Source organism: Mauremys reevesii, linkage group 16 (genome assembly GCF_016161935.1).
Source record: "Mauremys reevesii isolate NIE-2019 linkage group 16, ASM1616193v1, whole genome shotgun sequence".
Taxonomy (NCBI): Eukaryota; Metazoa; Chordata; order Testudines; family Geoemydidae; genus Mauremys; species Mauremys reevesii.
This window is the reverse complement of record NC_052638.1, coordinates 35,080,085-35,100,611: the sequence shown is the minus strand read 5'-3', so window position 1 is coordinate 35,100,611 and position 20,527 is coordinate 35,080,085. Positions and strand designations below refer to the sequence as shown.

The window sequence follows — 20,527 nt, the reverse complement described above, 5'->3', positions numbered from 1 at the left end:
TGGGCTCCAATTCCTGACCTCTGACTTTGGCTCTAGTCTCTGACTGTAGTTCTGACCCTAGGCTTCATCTCCTGGCTCCTACTCTGACTCTCACCCCTGGCTCTGGTATCTGACTTCTGACTCCAGCTTTGACCCCGGGCTCTGACTCCTGGCTACCAACTCATGCTCCAACCATTAGGCCTGATTGCCCACATTCCAGTCACTGACACTCATGTAAAAAAGGGTGGGCTGATATTCCGAATAAAGGGTTGGTGCAGTTTATCGCTAATAAAGTACTGCCACTGTCTCTTTCAGGTGATCTCATGGTAGATCTTTGTGCAGCATATTACCCTTGGACAGTTTAAAAAATAATAAAAAATGAATAAATTTTCAACCAAGATGTTTACATGCTATATCAAAGGCAGATTTGTGTTAGGAAAGTAAATAAATACATTTTAAATTGCATGTAGGCTATCTCTACTTAATCTTTTGCAAAATTTATAAGTCCTTTCTCATTTGAAGGATATGACTGTGCATGCTAGGCCTATCAACTAGCAAAACATCAGGGGCGCATGCAAAATGCATGGTACTGCACTGATTCTTATTCGCAAAGTCCTTAAAGCTACAGAAAACCTTGCCATTTATATAGGGATATAAATAATTTGGTGATAGAGTTCACAAAACAACAACAACAACAGACTAACTATTTCCATCTGTGAATACGCAGGTCACGTTTGACTGAACACTCAAAAGTCTTCTTCATCAATAGCGCCTTGACACTAGCTGTAGAACTGGGTACTTGGCCACATAAAATATGCAATAGTTCTCTAGTGTGATCAGTGCCATTATTTAAAATGCATTTGTCTCTACAAAGTTAAACATTTAGCCCATTTTGACTGGTGATGCAAAGCATGACCCTTTTAAGTAGCAAGAACTATGGTATCATGCTGAGATCATAAAGCACAGTCCATGAGACGGCAATACACTAAGTGCAAGAGCCCAGTCTCATTTTAAAAGGATTATTTTCTAGCCCTTATCTGGAAAAGCTGCACGTACTATATCTGTAATTCATTTCTCTCAGAACCACAAAAGTTTAAGTAATTCTAGAGACAGAAAAGAAATGAAAGACAAAATGATTTAAAGATCTAAGAGATGCCAAATGGTTCAATAAAAATTGGACACCGCAAAATCCAAGTGTGCCTGCTGACTCACAGGCAGATTAATATATTTCCACCTACAGGAATCTGAACATTTGCTGATGAAATGATTTGTGTTGCTAAAAACCCGAATCCAGCCATTTCATTGTAGCTGGTAACATAAAATATTTTAAAACAAATCTATTGTCATCAATGAGTTTCTTGTTTGTTACTATGCAGCAAAGTGTGGCATTCTTGAAACTTCACTGTGACAGCAGTAGACGACCTCATTCTCCCATGCCAACAACATGCACTTTTAGCACTTGAGCTAAATGGAGATCTTGTTTAGTTCTGAGATCATGTGACACTCACCTCTCACCATTTATGAATTCATTCAATGGAGAGCCATAGAAGCTACGCACACTGTGCAGCTCGTTATTTGATGATAATAGAATATATTGAGTATTTTTGGTGGTGTCAAAAAACAAAAACAAAAAACCAATGGCAATAACTGACTCTTGACAAGGTAGGACTTTACAATGATCAGTTGTCCTCTTACTCCACTTGTACAGATTCACAGTATTCAGCTGCCTCATGGTTGATAAAATGGAGGGCAAATATCTATATTATTATTAGTAAAAGTTTTGTCCCCAATCAGACTGACTGATTTATAAAATGCTTATTCAGTTTGATGTTGCAGTTGGAATGCATTTGGGGCTCTTAATGTCTCATACAGCAAGAAGACAACAGCCTTCCTGCAGCCCCATAAACCTTTTACAAGGGGCAGGTGGTGGGGTCACAGCAGTGGGTGAAATGAAGTGGAGATCTGGATGGTTAACAACTCCAGGAATATTGCATCCGGTAACTTAGGCATGTGATGCTTCTTGTGATATTTCAAATCATATTGAATTTTGATTCTGCCACTCTTATGATGAAAAGGACCTTGCTGTTACAAGTAGTCCCTCTGACTTCATAAGAATACATGTAGACTAAGGTACAGATGAATGCAAGTAATGGTGACAGAATCAGGTCACACCAGATAAGTTTGCCAAGATCCAGAATGAACTACCTGTCTTTGTGATAGCAGTATTTTTGGGTAGGACAAATGCAGAGTATTCTTTGTTTGCGATGGTCACTGATGTTGGAGATGTCTACTAAGATAGGTGCTATTGTTATAATCGTTGTGTTGGCTTTCACCAGCCAAAAGGAACAGTGTTGGGGGTAATTATTAGACATGATTATCGATGCCTCCAAGGAGAGAAACTACTACACTCAAGAAATCATCTTTTGACATGAATAATTGCTCCAGTTATTGCCCTGTTTCAAATCTCCACTATTTGGGGAGGTTTATGGAAGATACTGTGCTAAGACAATTCCAGCAACATCAAGAATCCTCAGGACTCACCGATCTCAGAAAATTTTACTTTGGGTCAGAGTATAATCGATGCTAGGAGATCAAGTAAAAGTTCATTTATGAACTATAGAAGTGATTGTAGACTACAACAAGGATTGATGGGATCATTCTTGAATGGCTTGGGTCCTTTCTGTCTGAAAAGACCAAGAGGAAAGTATTGGACAATTCATCATCTATTCCAAGATGCTCTCTTGCGTTCTGCAGGGTTCCAGTGTGTCATGTCTCTTGTTCAGCCTCTCTACAGGGCTACTTGAAAATATTTTTTCTGTATGGACATTAAAGATTTCGTGGCAGTTTTAATACTGAGTAAGGGTCTGTCCTTTTCCAAAATCCCCACTATAAAAGCAACTACATTTCGGGGATCAAATAATTCATCCCTTATACATTAATGTATACTAAACAGATATACACAAATACTTTATATTATACAGATGTTTGTATATAGACAGACACAATCTACACTCATGGATATGCTTTAAGAATCTTAAAGGATGAAAGCTGTTTTATAAATAACACTATTACACATCTTAATGGACATCTTATCCTTTATGATCTCTCTTTACATTCTTGTAAATCACATTTAGCCAGTTGCTTTGCCTCCAACATCCCCCAGTTACTGGAATGAATTTTAAATTTAAGATTTCCCACAATGATTCCTTTATATCTTCTCCACATCTCTGGAGCAGATTTCCCCACAACGTCATTATAAACCTTAGCAGCTCGACACATCATCCCAGATGTGCACTAAGAGACAAGGTGTTAGGGATGGGGTTTAATTAGGCTGCAACTTTTATTAAATTAACTCATCAAGGAGCTCTCTGTCAGTCATTCATACAATGCAGACCACCATTCTGTAATCATTTTCACTTGGTGGGTGTCTGCCATCGGTCCACCATCCCTCCACAGCTGGTCTCCAGCCCACTGCTGGGACCCCACCACCTGCTCTTGTAGAAGGGTTATGGGGCTGCAGAAAGGGTGTTGTCTCCTTGCTGTACGAGACATTAAGAACTCCGACTGCATTCCAAGTAGGTAAGAAAAGAGGATCAGGCTGGAGGGACAGGGTTTATATATCCTTCCCTGGGTGCACAGGGGCCAATGGTTACCTGAGCCCCACTCATCTGTTCAGGTGCTACCCTCTCCCCACTCCCAAGACCCTCCTTGCAATCCCCAGGGAGGTGACTCTTAAAGGAGACGCTACTGCCAGTCTACAGAATGACAGCCCCCTCTCCTTGAAGTGGCAAATGATACATGAGGGTGATATAGTCTTCCTCATGTCAAAGGAATGCTTTCAGGTTGGTCAGGTTGGACTCAGACTAGTAATAAATTATTTTTACTGCTACTAAATGTGAACTGTTGCCTTTTACATTAGTTTTAAACAGGAAGAAGCTATTTATTATCCCAAATCATAAAGCAGGATTTCCTCCCTGTGCAAAGCAGCAGCACAAGGCCTGTGCTCCACTCAGATCCCAATACTGCCTCATGATAATGCTTCAGAGGGACACAAATTTTTCAGCCCTCTGCATGGGGGTGAATTTTACCCAAACAGTACAATCATTGAACAACCCTTGCTCGCACTGAAATAAATGGCAGCTTTGCAACTCCAGTGGGCACAGAATTGGCCTACATGCATTTAAGAAAGAAACAGAGCATTTGGTTACAGTACAGGGACTTAATTTTGGCTTTTGCATTTCACCTGTAAAGAAACCACATGTCCATACTAACAGCACAGCAAGCAGCTGCCCCTCTTACAGTGAAATAGATGCATAGATGACATCTATTCTTCTTGTGAAACACAAAGTTCTATACTCAGGTCCTGGCTGGTGAGTAAAGGGAATTGTGATTCTTAAATATTTTATTTTGGAATATCTTTGTAATTTTTCAGTCTACCCATTTATTCTGTCACTGGTCATGGCTCTAAAATAATTATTTGTATTTATTTCTGAATGATTTCATTTCACCTTTAACACTTAAAACATTCTGTGCTGCCTGGATTCTGTTTGCTAATGACAAGCACAAAGTCCCTCTCCTAGGATAAGTGCTTCTCTAGTTCATATAAAATCAGAACGTAGATTATTAACCTAGGAAAGCACAGAACATGCAGTGCAGCCAACAGCTTATAATTTCAAAGTGAATTATTCATGTTTCCAGTCTATAAGACCATTTTTCTCTCCTTAAAAAACTGACTACTTCTCATTTACATGCTGAAGTTGTGCCTTGAGGGAAAAGGGAGCAAAGTTAGCAAACAGGGCTGGAGCACCCCTGGGAAAAAAAATAGTGGGTGCTCAGCACCCACCAGCCACAGCTATTTGGTGGCTGCCACTGATCAGCTGTTTGGCACTGGGAGAGGTGATCGAGAGAGGGCAGAGAACAGGGGGTGGTGGGCGGATGGGACCTTGGGGGAGGGGTTGGAACAGGGTGGGAAGTGGCAGAGAGAAGGTGGGCCCTCAGGGGAGGAGCAGGGCTTTGGGGCGGAGCAACCCCGGAGAAAAAGAAACTCAGTGCTTATGGCTACCAACATTTGATCTAAGCATTTACACATACAATGAGAGATGTTACTAGAAATACTTTGCTCAAAGATGGAATGTAAGTTAATCAGAATCATCAGTGGATCATGTTCTTTACTTTGCCATTCAATACAAAAAGCAATTGTTTCTATAGCAACTGCTGCATCTCTTGGCACCATGATGATTCTTAGATAAATGGTACATTGTTAGGACATATTCCAGAACCAATGTATGTGAAATCTGGATTTGTTCAGCAGCTGGAATTTGCAGGGGAAATGCATTCGAGTGCTGAAGATCTACACATGGCTATCAGCACCAGTGAGAGCTGATGCAGGGATGTAGCTGAGTGGATGGGGAACTCAGGGAAGGGGTGTATACAATGCAGTCTCTTTACTTCATGTACACTGCTAAGAGGATGTCTCGGTCAGCCATGAATGGCTTGCCAGGAGGGGACTGAGAGCCAGGAGAGAAGCTCTCAGAACCACACTTACGTGTATCTAGTAGCTCAAACTCCTACATGGAAGGTCTGATCCAAACCTGACTGAAGTCAGTGAGAAACTATTAACTTCAGTGGACTTTGAATCAGTCTCAGGGAGCAGAGGAACTAGGGTTTTGGGTACAAAATGGTTTGAGTGGCTAAGGATTTAGAGGGCTCTATGTTGTGTAATATTTCAAAACACGCAGAGAGCTGCAATGGGGACTTTAATAAATTTACACACAGAAATAAATAATTGGAACACATTATTGATTCATCCACTGATGGCAATGGGGTATTGCATTCATGGACCTAATGTAAAATGTGATCATGTAGTTATAGGGGTTTTGAAGGTTATCTCAACTAAAAATGATTTTCACTTAAATCATTCAACGGGTAGCCATAAAAAGGAGAAAAGCTATTCACCAAAATACTATCCATATACCAACACCTATTGCTTCATGTGGATGAAGTTTAAAATATACAAACAAATCTCATAGATTTGCACATTAGTGGAAGAATATGACAAACATACTGTTTCAGCAAATACAGAAATGTCACATTTCATCTAATCTTGGTGTTTGTTTCTATTTTACTGGAAAGTTTCAACACAAAAAAATGTTTTTGTTAGGGATCTAACACAAATGACGTGTTTTTGAAAACCTAATGGGTCCTTTTTATGTTGTAATATGAAGTATCTCAAAGTTTTCTGAAAAGAAGTAATTTTCTACATCATATCTTTTTGATCAGCATAAGAACTCATAAGTATATTATCAATATTAATGGAGCACTGTGACTTTACATATCATTTCAAGACTACAAAAATATTCCTCAAGTACAGCATTGTACATACTCCTCTTTGAAGCAACTGCTGCTTGTAAAATCTAATAAAATAAAAATCAGCAATCCTATTTGTCAATCTCTCATATGAGAGAGTCCAATTCATACACTTGTAGTCATTTTCAGCCCATTTGGAATTTCCCTCCAAACTGATATGATGTGGAAAAAATGCTAATCTTCCTTGATAGGAACTATTACTGGTTATATCAGAGAGGTTGGTACTTTATGATGTTTTCAAATAACCTACAATAGTTGTACTGCAAAATGATCCTTTTTCATCAGTGCTAAGATAGACAGTCACGTACCTAGGGCCTCAGCATTTCTCCTCTGCTATAAACAAAATTTGCAACCTTTTGGTATTGCATGGGCAGAGCAGACAGTGAAATCACAAAAAAAATGCGCTGAATTTGAACTCATGGCACGATTATGCCAATCATAGAAATGTGGGGGTGGAAGGGAACTTGAGAAGTCATCTACACCAGTACCCCATGCTGAGGTTGGACCAAGCAAACCTAGACCATTCCTCACAGGTGCTTCTCTAACATGTTCTTTAAAAAACCCTCCAATGATGGGGATTTTACAACTTCCCTTGGGAGTCTATTCCAGAGTTTAACTACCCATATAGTTAGAAAGCTTTTCCTAATTTCTAATCTAAAATCTCCCCTGCTGCAGATTAAGTCCATTACTTCTTGTTCCACCATCAGTGGACATTGAGAACAACTGGTCACCATCCTCTTTATAACAGCACTTAACACTTTTGAAGATTGTTTTCTGGTCCCACCTCCCCCTCAGTCTTATTTTCTCAAAACTACAATGTGTTGACTTTTTAACCTTTCCTCATAAAAGACTTGGAAAACCTGATTTATCATTTTTGTTGCTCTTCTCTGGACTTCCTCCAATTTTCCACAGCTTTTCTGGAGGCTAGGGCCCAGAACTGGACACAGTACTCCAGCCGAAACCTCACCAATGCTGGGTAGAGCAGGTCCGTTACCTCCCATGTCTTACCTATGACACTTCTATTAATACCCTATAATATTAGCCTCTTTTTCACAACTGCCACAGACTGTTGACTCATATTGAGTTTGTGACCCACTACTGCCAGAATCGCTGGCAGAGGCAGGCACAGATGCAGGCTGGAGCAGGGACTGGCTAGCGTGGAAGCAGCAGGGGCTAGAGTTGATACAGGAACAAGGCCCAGCTAGAGTAGAAGTACAAGCAGGAGCAAGGGCTGTCCGGAGCTGAAACAGGAGTCCAGGCACGGTGTCAGAACTACCAGGCAGTGGGAACATTCCCAGCCAGGTAATGATGGTGAGCAGACTGGAGAAACTGCTCCCCTTAGGAGTCTATACATTTGCTTTGGGATCACATGAGCGGGTTCTGGCCTGAGGATTGGTTGAACGGCCTGGGGCCTATCACAAGACCTGCAGGTAATTGCTGTGGATGACTCATCATACTCTCTGGCTCAGGGAGGAGTAATCAGGCTTGGGCAGGCTCAGAGGTAACTCAGGGATGACTCATCACAACAGTAACCTGCAGATCCTTTCAGCAGTACTACTGCCTATCCAATTATTCCCCATTGTGTCTCCTTTTTCTTCCTAAGTGCAGTGCATCTGGGTGATTTCAGACCAAAATATAGCACTCTTTCATAATACCATCTCGTTCGGATATACGGTAGTACTTCTCAACCATAGGTCTCAGTGCGCTTTACAAAGGGCTAAGAATCATTATTCTCATTCTATCGAGGACCAAGATGGTGAAGTAACTTGCCACAGGGCAAGTGCCAACAGCTGAGCCAGGAACAAAACCTAGCTCTCCTGAGTCTCACTCTACTCTCCTTGACATTATACGTAACAGACATATATTACCATAATGTTGAAAACCAAAACTTTAACATAGGGAAACTGCAGGCAGTGTAGAATACTGCAGGGCTAGTCAGTTAAAGTGGATGGTGCAGGGCAGCTTGACTGCAACAAGTTCATTCCCTTCTTTCTGAGCTACCACCAGAAGCTATTTTAAGTTCTGCTCCTATATTACATGCTGTCCAAGGGTGCTCTCCTCCCACTTATCTCTTCTTTTCCCATCTGGTGCCTGAAAAGAGTCCTGAGGGGTTGATAGGATGAAATGATTAAATGGAAACTGTGTATGGAAGAATCCTGGGCACCATGCTGCACAGCTTTTCCTCGGCTGGAATTTGTGAATATCAGCCTGTCCCCTTATCTGCTTTGGAACCAGGCTCTGGGTAGCTTGCTTTTATTTTTTTCAGTGTTTCTGTTTCTGCAAAGAAAAGTTCTAAATAACTCCTTTTGCTGTGAAAAGGGCAGAATTTGTCAACACACAGACAAGTGCATTGCCAAAACAAAATGGATTTTTCCTGTTGTTTCAGCCCAGTTCCTAGTGTACACATGGCATCCTTGCTAAAAGTATAACCAAAGTAGGTGAGGGAAGGATAGTCTAGAGAAAGGACACTGTACTTAGAACTGGAAGATGTGGATTCAATGCCCAGCTCAGCCACAGTGTCTTGTGTGACCTGAGGTGAGTCACTTAGTCTATGCTGTGCCTCAGGTTCCATCTATAAAATGGGGATAATGCCTTTCCTCCCTCATGGATGTGTTATGATCAAAAAACACACAGATGTCTGAGGTGTTCACATACTATGGTGATGATGAGGGGCAGGTAAGTATAAAAACAGATCGAAATTGGCATTCCTGTTGATAGTCTCATCAGTAGTATACTGCTCAATAGCATTCATCTCCATGTATTTTTGGCGGGTTTCCATGCCCCAAATAGGGCTTATGTCCTGCCCTCCATTCCCATTGGTGTTGAGGTTTGGCACCGTTGGCCATTTTGATTTTTTTTTATTATTATTTTCTATGTTTTAACAGGGGGAATGTTCCATGCTTGTGCTTTGATACATTTGGTTGATTTTTTTTTAATCTTTAAGCGCTCTCTATTCTTTCATCCTTTTTCTCTAAAGGAAGCTTTGGTTAGGTTTAGAGGTAAAAAGGAAAGAAAGGTTATTAAACAGAAGAAAGATTGTTTGGTTAGGTTTATTAAGGAGAGATGATTTTAAAGGAATAGTTCGGCATGTTATTAAAGAATATTTTTTTAAAAATAAATGTAAAAGGTTTATTCAATATAAAGTTAGGTTAAAAAACATATGACAGAAAAAGGGAATTTTAAAAAGCAAAGACTATTTAGTAAGCACATGGTAAAAATATAAATGTAGGTTAATAGAAAATCATTTAAAATATTAAATATGAGGGTAGGTTAAGAAAAAGAGCATTTAAAAAGAGTTAAATACAACATGGCAGAAAAGGGGAAAAGAAAGCCCTTTGCAAAGGGCAAAGATAGGCAGCACATGGTTGAGTCAGAAAGAGAGAGAGAGCGCGCACAATATCTTACCCTTGCAACTGTTCCTGGGGCAGGAGGGAGCTCCCAAGGCTCACAACCACTCAGGCTAGCTATCTCTGCCTTTGGATTGGACCCATCAGATGCTGTTCTACATTTTCCTGAACCAATCCTATAGTCCCAAGATTTTTAAACAAGAGCCATCTCCCTCCCCTCATTACTCCCCCCTCCTCTTTAACTGCCTTATCCTTATCTTTAAAAAAACAGACCCCAATCATCTTTCCTGTCAGGTAGCACTTTTACATAGGTGCTTTAATGAAGGTTAAAGCCATAAGCCCTTAGTAACAAAAGTTTTAAAAAGTTTTCCCCTATACTTTTGATGAGGACAATTTGAAGCTGCAGCAAAAGTAGCTTTGTTACCTGGTGAATTAGAGATAAAGAAGGCGGTGAGATGTCCAGAACATAGAGATAAGAAGTTTCTTTTTAAACTTTTGAACAAAAGTAAAAGATATATTAAGTTTTGTAAAGGAATAAAGCTCTATTTTATAATCACTTGAAAAGACAAGCCTATTTGAAGAAACAGACATTTATTTATAGGTGTTTTAATAAAAAATGAGCATGTAGAAATACCCCAGGGTTAAATCTACAGACAACCAGTTTATCAAAGTAATTTATAGTAATAAAAAAGGTTTTCCCCTATGCTTTTGCTAACATTGGTTATTTTTTAGTGAGGACAATTTGAAGCAGCCTTTTAAATTAGTGGATTAGAAAAGAAGACCCCTTTGAAAGACAAGCCTATCTGAAGAAACATCCCTCCATTTAACACTTTTACATGCGAATGTCAATAAAAAATGAACATGCAGAAACCATCCCAGGGTTAAAATCAAGGACAAACTGTTTATAAAAGTAATTTACAAGTGATAAAAAAGTTCCCCTGCTATGTTTTAGACTAACACTGGTCATTTTTAGTGAGGACAATTTGAAGCAGCACGCTTTTGCAGCAAAGTCACTGTTAGCAAAAACAGCCTTTGTAAGCCAGTAGATCAGAGATAAGAAGGCTGCTTCTTCCCCCACTTTTTAACAAATACAAGTGAAAGTTATATTAAACCTTTGTAAAGGAATAAACACTTTAAAAGACAAGCCTATATGAAGACATCTCTTTATTTAACATTTTACAGGTGTGTTTCAATAAAAAGAGTATGCAGAAACATATCAGAGTTAAAACCACAGAACCTTAACAGCTAGTTTATAGTCCCCTTATTCTGTAACCCAGTGGATCAGAGAGAAGTTTATTTTCCTCCCCACTTTTTAACAAATCCATGTGAAAGTCATATTAAGTTTTCATTTTCTTAGGACTTTAAGATTTAAGTATGAATTTTTCTGTTGCATTATCAGAATGCTTTTGTTTTTAAATGTTTGTAACCCATTTTCTGAGACACAGATACAAGCTCCTGTTTTTGTTTTGGGTCCATAGATTTTATTAAAAATAATACATTACAGGCTGGATCTTTCTCTACATTTTAAAAATACATAAGTCTAATTAGGCTAGCCAGTGATCCATGCATTATAGTCTGTGTTAGCAATGCTCTAGGGGTCACCCCTTCAGGTTTGCTTGTTGGTTTTTTTGTTTGTGTTAAAAACAAAACAAAACAGACTTCTTTCCTAACTTTTTAAACGCTGTTCAGGTTTTAACAAATGATGAGATTACATTGAAAGACACTTTGTGATAGTTATAACAAGTATTTTATTCCATTTACTGATTGTAAACGATAAAAACCATCGCTTTGTGACTGCATGAAGCTCAGAGATCGCCTATCTGAAGAACACCCTTACCCCTCGACTTTCCCCCCATACTTTTAACTCTTGTAGGACGAGGAGTGGGGTATTCTGCAGATAGTGGATCAGAGAGAGCCTCTCTCACAGATGCTATTTTCGCTAACTGGCTTTGCTGAAAAGGCTTGCTGCTTCAAATTGTCCTCGCTAAAAATGACCAGTCTAAAACATAGGGGGGAAACTTTTCTCATCAGTATAAACAGTGTGTCCTTGATTTTTAACCCTGGGATGGTTTATGCATGCTAATTTTTTATTGAAACGCATATGTAAAAGTGCTAAATGAAGAGATGTTTCTTCAAATAGGCTTGTCTTTTAAAGTGTTTATTCCTTTACAAGACTTAATATAACTTTCACCTCTATTTGTTACAAAGTGGGGGAAGAAGCAATCTTCTTATCTCTGATCCACTGGCTCACAGACACGTTTTTTGCTGCAGCTTTAAAGTGTCCTCACCAAAACCATAGGGAAAAACTTTTTAAAACTGTTACTAAGGGCTTATAGCTTTAACCTTCATTAAAGCACCTATGTAAAAGTGCTACCTGATGGGAAAGATGATTGGGGTCTGTTTTTTTTAAAGATAAGGATAAGGCAGTTACAGAGGAGGGAGGTGTAACGAGGGGAGGGAGATGGCTCTTGTTTAAAAATCTTGGGACTATAGGATTGGTTCAGGAAAATGTATTCTATGACACAGCTGTTGAACAGCATCTGATTGGTCCAATTCAAAGGTGGCGATAACTAGCCTGAGTGGTTGTGAGCCTTCAGAGATCCCTCTTTCCCCAAGAACAGGCACATGGGTAAGATCTCTCTCTCTCTCATGTGCTGCCTATCTTTGCCCTTTACAATGGGCTCTCTTTTCCCTTTTTCTGCCATGTTCTCTTTTAACCTCTCTCTTATTTAACTCTTTTTAAATGCTCTTTTCTTAACCTACCCTTATATTTAATATTTAAAATGCTTTTTCTATTAATCTACCTTTATATATGTTTTACTATGTGCTTACTAAACAGTCTTCACTTTATAAAATTCCTTTTTCTGTCATGTGTTTTTAACCTAACTTTATATGTAATAAACCTTTTATATTTAAAAAAGTTATTCTTTAATAACATTCAAAACTAGTCCTTTAAAATGATTTCTCCTTACTAAACATAACCAAACATTCTTTCCTTTTTTCCCCTCTAAACCTAACAAAAACTTTTTTATTTAAATCTTTAAGCTCTGACACTCTATTCTTCCAATCTTTTTCTTGAAACAATCAACCAAATATATCAAAGCACAAGCACAGAACGTTCCCCCTATTCAAACATAAAAAATAATTTTAAAAAATTCAAAATGGCCAACAGCGCCAAACCTCAACACCAACGGAAATGGCAACTGAGGGCAGGATATAAGACCTAAATGGGATGTGGAAACCTGTCAAAAAATACATGGAGATGAATGCTATTGAGCCATATACTACTTTGATCAGAAACCATGGATTGAATGAGACAATGTGGTCTTTTTTAAACAATGACATTCCTTGCTATATTATGGGTTTTTTTGTCTATTTGTTTCTGTTTTTAAATTATACAGGGTAGTGTATCGCTTTCTACAGTGTTTCCAGCTATACTCCTGCAATGTTGAGTTTAGAAGCAATGTATTTATTCCCAACTACTATTTAGTTATCACTAATACTCAGGACCAGATTGATCCACAATACCACTTGCCTGTAAAACTCATGAGCTCCATATGGTCCAGAGAGCCCTTTGAATGTCCTTGTTCTTAATAATTTTGGAGTACCACAACTTCCCTGGGTTCCCATTCCTTGTGCTGCCTTACAGAGTTTATGCATAATGATCAACAAGGGGTCCCATTTTCCTCCACTTCTCCTTGACTGATCGATTTTGAAAAGCATGCAGACTTTGCATAATGCCCATTGTGCAATGGAGATTTCATAAAGAACCGAGGAGTCTTTTCATTGACTTAAGTGGGCTTTTGATCTTCTAGGTCAAAGATCACATCTACTACTATGTCCAACAATACAGCTGAATTTGTAAATACCAGTAAGTCTTTGTTTTTTGCTTTCAAAAGAAATTCTAGGGAACCCTGGGGTAATCACAAAAATACTTTTCCTCCTCAAAGTTACATGGGAAGGTGAATACAAAGCATATAATGGATCTGCATTGCTCCACAGTCAGGGTAATTGTTAATACCAGTTACCCAAAAATATCCTTGACCAATGTTTTTCATAGTTTACAGGTGGGGCAAAAAACAGCCAGGTGTCCATTGGGTAATGAGACCAATACTACACACAAACGTAATTGCAAGATAAACCACACAAACCTGCAGAGCAGAGACTAGAACCCTAATCCTTTAGTTACAAACCACAGATTTCCACCTTTTGAGATAAGAGAAAACCTTAATTTCTTTTTTAAATGTACATCCCATGGAAAGTTTTGCATATCCAACTTTTCATTCTGCTTTATTGTGAAACATTTTCAGGAGAGGTGCAATTTTCCATTGGACAGAAATTCTGGTTCCTGCACAGCCATAATGTAGACTGCCCCATAAATGCATATCACAAGAAAAGTCCCCTTTACCAGGAAAGAGCAGAAGATTCTATGAAGTCCACTGGGCCCCTAGCCATTCAAACTTAGTGTACCTGGAAAATGTTTAGATACCACAGCAATGGATGCTATAGAACAGTGGTAGCGCACTCCGGGGAGGAGGCGGAGAAGAGGCAGGGCAGGGGCAGGGACTTGGGGGAAGAGGGTGGAATAGGGTGGGGAAAGGCAAGGAGTTTGGGGAAGGAGTGGAATGGGGATGGGGTGAGGGTGGTGCAGCGGCGGGACGAGGTGGTGCAGGGGTGAGGCCAGAGGTGGGGGGAGGAGGGGTCAAGCACCCATCGGGCAGAGGGGAAGTCGGTACCTTTGTGCGCTATGACATTTTTGTATTTCTAGGACTGATTTTCTAAGCAAGTAGTTTTTAAAGTGAGATGAAACTTAGGGGTATGCAAGACAAATCAGACTCCTGAAAGGGGTACAGTAGTCTGGAAAGGTTGAGAGCCACTGCTGTAGAACACCTTAAAACAGACAGAAACCAATGTTACTAGTCATAATTATGGGGAAGGTGCTAACAACAGGACTTAGAATGGAATCTGGTTACAACCTTAAACAATGAAGGACTCCTGTCCCTCCATTAAATACAAATATATGTTTGTATTACATAGACAGACACAATCTCTGAAGAAAGTTTCAGAGGAAACTTGATCTGAAAATCAAAATATAATTTTTGCTTCTTCCACCTCTACTAGTCAATAAAAAGTCTAATCAGCATCTAATTGGCAATCTTCTTGATTATGCTGGAGGCAGAGTAGCATCCATCTTGCTAATATGAATCTGTTGCCTCTGGAGAGCTACAAGAGTACAAATGTTTTCTGATAGGAAAATAAGCAGATATGTCTCAAAGACACAACAAGCAGAACCGCTAAGAAAGAAGGCATTATCTTTATAATCACTGGTGATGTTTTAGCTATGAATTGAACCACTTAATTAAATCACTCATTAATTGAATCACTTAGGACCTGATCCATCTCCCACTGAAGACAGTAGGAGTCTTTCCACAGGCTTCAATGGGAGTTAGATCACTAGAATCCAAAAACTTTTATGTACTCTCCAAACTCGTCCTCTAAATCTTTCCAGTAGTCATCTCAGCTCTGACTAGGAGCAAATCACCCTTTCTAAGGTTTATAGTTTACTTAGGCTCTCTTCAGACTCACAGCTAAGGTTACCCAGACTGCCAGTCACTGTATCAGTCGATTGTTGTCAGTCTTTTCTAAACATGTTGAGATTCTGTAATTAGAACCATTAACAATGAGATTTCACAGATGTAGGTTACAAGCTTTCAAAAGAGAAACTGCAGTAACAGGCAGTGGGGAAATATTTAATAACTACTTATCCTCTAATTAAACAAGGTACGGAACTCTAAGTACTGCATGCTAAGCACTGCTCTAGCATATGCTTATCATAACCCTACAGAATTGTACTAAAATGCGAAGATTCCAATCTGAGCTATTCTTAGCCAAGATTCATCTCACACACAGATGGAGCAGTTTTGCCATTTCCATGCTGACACATGGAGATTGTAGCATGAAGGATTAAGTTCAAATTTATCATAAAATCACTTCAGATAGGACAATGTAATATTCAAATTCTACTTGAATTTGACACACAGAAAGACAAAACAGACTGTGTTGGACTTAAACAATAACAGAATTATTTGCTTAAAAAACAAAATAGAACCCTCCTTAGAAAGTCTTAGATTAATCCATCAGCTCTGGGACGGACTCTCTGACATAATTGGGGAATGCTCAATAAACACAAGATGGAGGGCTGGAAAGAGTCTCTCCACTGTCATCAAATCCAGATGTTGCTCTACACCAGGATAGTTTCCCAAGACAAGGTTAAGCAGCCACAAATTGCCAATGCCCTTACTACATGTGGGGATTATCATTTTGAATGGGAACCCTGGTCATAGCCCTTTCTGCCAGTCATGTCCCCTATACCAGCAGCTATAAACAGGTTGATGGCTGCAGCTGTAGGAGACACTACAGATAGCTCTACACCCTGTGGGGATCCAACCAACAGGGGAGATCAGCCAACAGTTGGTTCTGCCAGATTTAGGCTGGTTTTCTTCCACTGGAGCAGCGAAAAGTGGCCAGAGCAGAGTCCAGGATCAGGGCCAGAGTTCAGATCAAACTTTATTTATGAATAGAGTGAAGTTGATGGCTTTTAAACCGGTGATGAGCATTAATCAGTACACTTGGGAGTCTTTGAGGAAGAGAGGCTCACCACCAGAATAGCAGTTGAGGACCAAGGTGCATTGATAGATCTAGTTAAGTGCAGGGCAAAAACACGCACACAGATACCGCATGCCAGCGGTCTCTTCTCTGAGAAGAAAAACAATCTCCAGTTTCCTCACAAAAAATAGTGGTTCAGATCCTGAGGTCATACCTTTCACAGGAAAACTGCTATTGAAAACAATGGAAGGGCTGCCTCATTCAGGAAGACTGAATAAAAATTGAGTAAGAACTTCAGGATGTAGTTCATAAAGAATAAGAGACTTTCACACAGGGACTGGGCCCTGAAGATTGGCTCCAGATCTGTCAGCAGCATTCAAGGCTGTTTGGATCTGGGCCCATCCCTCATCTCACAATGAGAGCTGACTGAAAGGCACAATAGCATTTCATGGCAAACTTCCAGGTTTCGACATTTGTTTTTTGTTCCACATTGGAACAAAATGTTTTGAACGTTTTCACAAAAAATGGAAGAGTGAGTGTGTGTTATAGCCTGTTCTGCGACACTGGAGATTCAGATTCAAGACCCTGCTTCAGATCAGAGAGTTTTCCTCCCACCTCACACTGAATCAGGCAGAACAAGAACTTAACTAGCCAGCTAAAGAGTGTGAGAGAGTCACTCTTGCTCTTGAGGTAACTTAGGGTATGTCTACACAGCAACAGACACTCATATCAGTGAGTCTCAGAGCCCGGGTCTACAGATTCATGCTGCCAGGCTCATGCTACAGCACTAAAAATAGCTATGTGAATGTGTACACAGCTATTTTAAGCATTGTAGCGCAAGCCTGAGTCTGTAGACCTGGGCTGCGAGACTCATTGCCACAGGTTTCTGCTTGCCATGTAGACGTATCCTTAGTTGAAACGGAAAAGGCTTTGACAAAATTTAATTTAATTGAAAACGTTCCAGCCACCTCTACTCATGCTGTTATAACTTTCTGATGCTGTTTGTTTTCCCCAGCAATCTATATTCACATTCAATACAGCTTAAAATGCAAATCAAAACCTTTCCCTTGGCCATTGACTTTTAAAAGTTTGTTCAGCCGTTGTTAGCCCTACATCTAACCCATTTTTTTTAAAGGAAGATTTAAGTTAAACCACTATAGCTATTGCTGGAAATATAATGAAAGTGCTCCCAGCCAAAAGCCTAAATACTGAAATAAGACATTGGATCAGTCACTCTTTATAACCCTCCTTATTATGGCTTCTTTGAGTTCCTTTAAATTATAGGTCTGTAAAGGTACCAGGCTTAATTATCTTGTAAGTCACTGTCATGCCTGCCTACTTGCTGAATGCCATGGCACCGAAATGAAGGCTACATCAGTTTTTCTTTTGTTATTTTGTTGTGTATGAAGTAAACATTTCAATCAAATTCCCCCGCCCTCTACCCCATCATTTTAGGATTACATTGAAATAGTATGTGAAAGAGGAAGGACACACTATTCCATGGATAAAGTGGAACAAAAATCATTGGCATGTAAAGCAGACACTGCAAAATGTGGCGCAATACTTGGTATAGGCATTGATGTACACTAGGACATAGGAGACCCATATTAAAAATTAAAGAGCCATAAGCTGAAATTCATTCCCGGGTCACTCTTAGATTTCTAATGAAGGTTAAGGATTTGTAGGACCTAAATTAAATCTTTACAGTAAGTCTTCTCAGACTCTCAGCAAGGGCCATACTGTGGTTGTCTAGTCCCATTGGTTTGCACTAGTAAGGTTATTATCAGTTGTTCCTAGCATTCTCTGTTGATGCTAGGAAATATGCAGTGACTCAGTATCATACAACATCCCTGATTTCAAGAGTTCTGAATATTAAAATACTTGGATTACGAGTCAATTACCGGCTATTAGTCAGGGTGGTCAGGCATGTAACACCATGTTCTGAGTGTCCCTAGTCTCTGCTTTCCAGAGGCTGGAAGTGACGGACAGGGAATGGATCACTCAATGATTGTCTGTTCTGTTCATTCCCTCTGAAGCACCTGGCATTGGCCGCTGTCAGAAGACAGGATCCTGGGCTAGATGGACCACTGGTCTGGCCCAGTATGGCTGTTCTTATGTCTGATGACATCTCTCTTTTAAGGAGGTAATGCTGTCTAGTGTTTAAGATGTTAGTTACATTGAAATAACAACCCTCTGACATTCTCTTGTGAACTTTGGTCTTTTATTACCTTTAAAGAGCCATGATGGTCTTTCCCTCCGACAATTAGAACTTCTGCCATATCTTCAGCCTGAGCAGACCGGGCATGGATGAACAAAGCTCTGCCAGCTTCAGTTATATTTTTCAGTGCAACTAAAGATCCATTGGGTTCCACCTTAAAGTCTGGGTTAGAAACTTCAAAGTTCAACTTGTCATTCCCCTCGCAGTCATCAAACACCACTGGGAAAGAACAAACAACAAGAGTGTAAGTATTGGTCTACACACACAAGCTTCAAACATTTATACATGATTTGCTTCTCCACAGATATCACATACAACTGGTTCCAAACTATGAAGCACATTTTCAAAGTGGTCTCCAATCAAGCTCTCTGTTTGCCTGACTTCGTGGACAAGCTTGTGCATGTGCAGTTTTGGAGGGATGCAAGATTTTGACCAGGCAAATTGGGTAGCTAAGACATGAATTAATAATTTCGTTCTTGGACATTGTGATCACTCAAATCAAGATCACACGAACAGCAAATACATACCTAATTGCATATATTAGGTAGTATCTACAGAGTACTTATCATGGACTTGTTCATGTTACTGGACCTCTAGAGTCTTTAAGGCTAACAAAATAGTTTAAAGTAACCAGTATGTTGCCTTCATGACTGGAAATGGTTGTTTTAAAAATATCCTGCATCATATTCTATTGTAAAAATGTTATGATAGAAAAGTGTAGCAGAAAGAATACTATAGTTTATAGCACTATCAAGACAAGTGGCTAAATGTATGAATTCCACATTAAACCTATCCCTCCTTATTGTTTAAAGTTGTAAATAGAAGATAGACAGCCAACTTCCATTGATTTGTCAATGGGAAGGGAACACCTACCTGCTCTTTATGTTTTTAAAAACTTCCCCATAATTGTAACAGTGTGACATGTAATTCAAAAGGCTGTAATTGTGAGTAGTATGGATTTTTTGTTTGCAGAATGGTTTATCTTATTTATTGATTTGAGAGCCTTTTATAAAGGGCTGATGATCTATGATGGTGACTATTTTAGCTTATATAGAATTATAAGTGAGTAAGGTAGTTATATATATTAGCCACCATTTAAAACACAGCTATCACCCAAATACAGGATCCCAGTTACCACTGTGTGGGCGTTGTATTTAACGGCAACCATCAATGGAGCAATATAGTTCTTTGTGTTTGTCAGACTTCCACCATTAATAAAACTATGGGGCAGATGCTCACCCTGGTGAAAATTACAATAGCGCCATTAATCCTCAGCCCTAGTATAAATTGTCATAGACCTACTGAGAGCACACCAGCTGGGGATAGGCCCCTAAATATCCATAGATAGAAACTGTTTATGCTATCAAGAAACTGTTTTAAGCCTTGTGAGAGTTGACAGTGTTGCTCAGATATACATGTTCTGCATACTTGCTATTGTGCTGCATCTTTAGTACTTTATTTTTAATATACTATCATCTTTACTAACAATTCTTTACAACACAATTGTTCTTTAAAGGAGATCTCTCTCAAAAAAAGCATACAAAAAGGAAACAAGAGATTGATGGTGATTAAGAAAGATACTGTGATGAATTACATTAATTTCAAGTGAACAACCAGCAAGCTACCGCAAGTTGATAAGTTATGGGGTGATACAAGTATCTATCCCCATTTCTTTTATCTTTCTTATTTCACAAGACAGTGAAAATGTATGCTAGATTTTGTGTGTGACATTTGGTAAATGATGAGTAACTCGAGTTAATTCAGATCACATACCCATTCTACACGCACTGGACTTTTTCTTGAGCTGTGTTAGTGTCCTTAACTATTATAGATTTATACTATAGACAGTTTTGCCCCTAAAGACCTTGGAGATTTAGCAAGTGCTCCTAGCTTTTAAATACTGTGAATACCATTGCCTGCAGTAATTACACACTTCATTAAAATGGAATCTCAGTTACATCATGTCAGCTTTAGACCTCATAATAAACCATGTGATTAAGAAGTCTTCACC

The 20,527-nt window shown here is 39.3% G+C and overlaps 1 protein-coding gene across 13 annotated transcripts in view; it reads right to left on the bottom strand.

The window, feature by feature from the left end:
• The window catches only part of CDH13 (cadherin 13), a 748,254-nt gene that overhangs the window by 489,193 nt on the left and 238,534 nt on the right, over positions 1-20,527 (bottom strand). For all 13 annotated transcript variants that reach the window (XM_039502842.1, XM_039502836.1, XM_039502840.1 and 10 more), the window contains one exon: positions 18,527-18,735. In XM_039502842.1, coding sequence (XP_039358776.1) covers positions 18,527-18,735 — 209 coding nt within the window. The remainder of the gene's footprint in view (positions 1-18,526; positions 18,736-20,527) is intronic.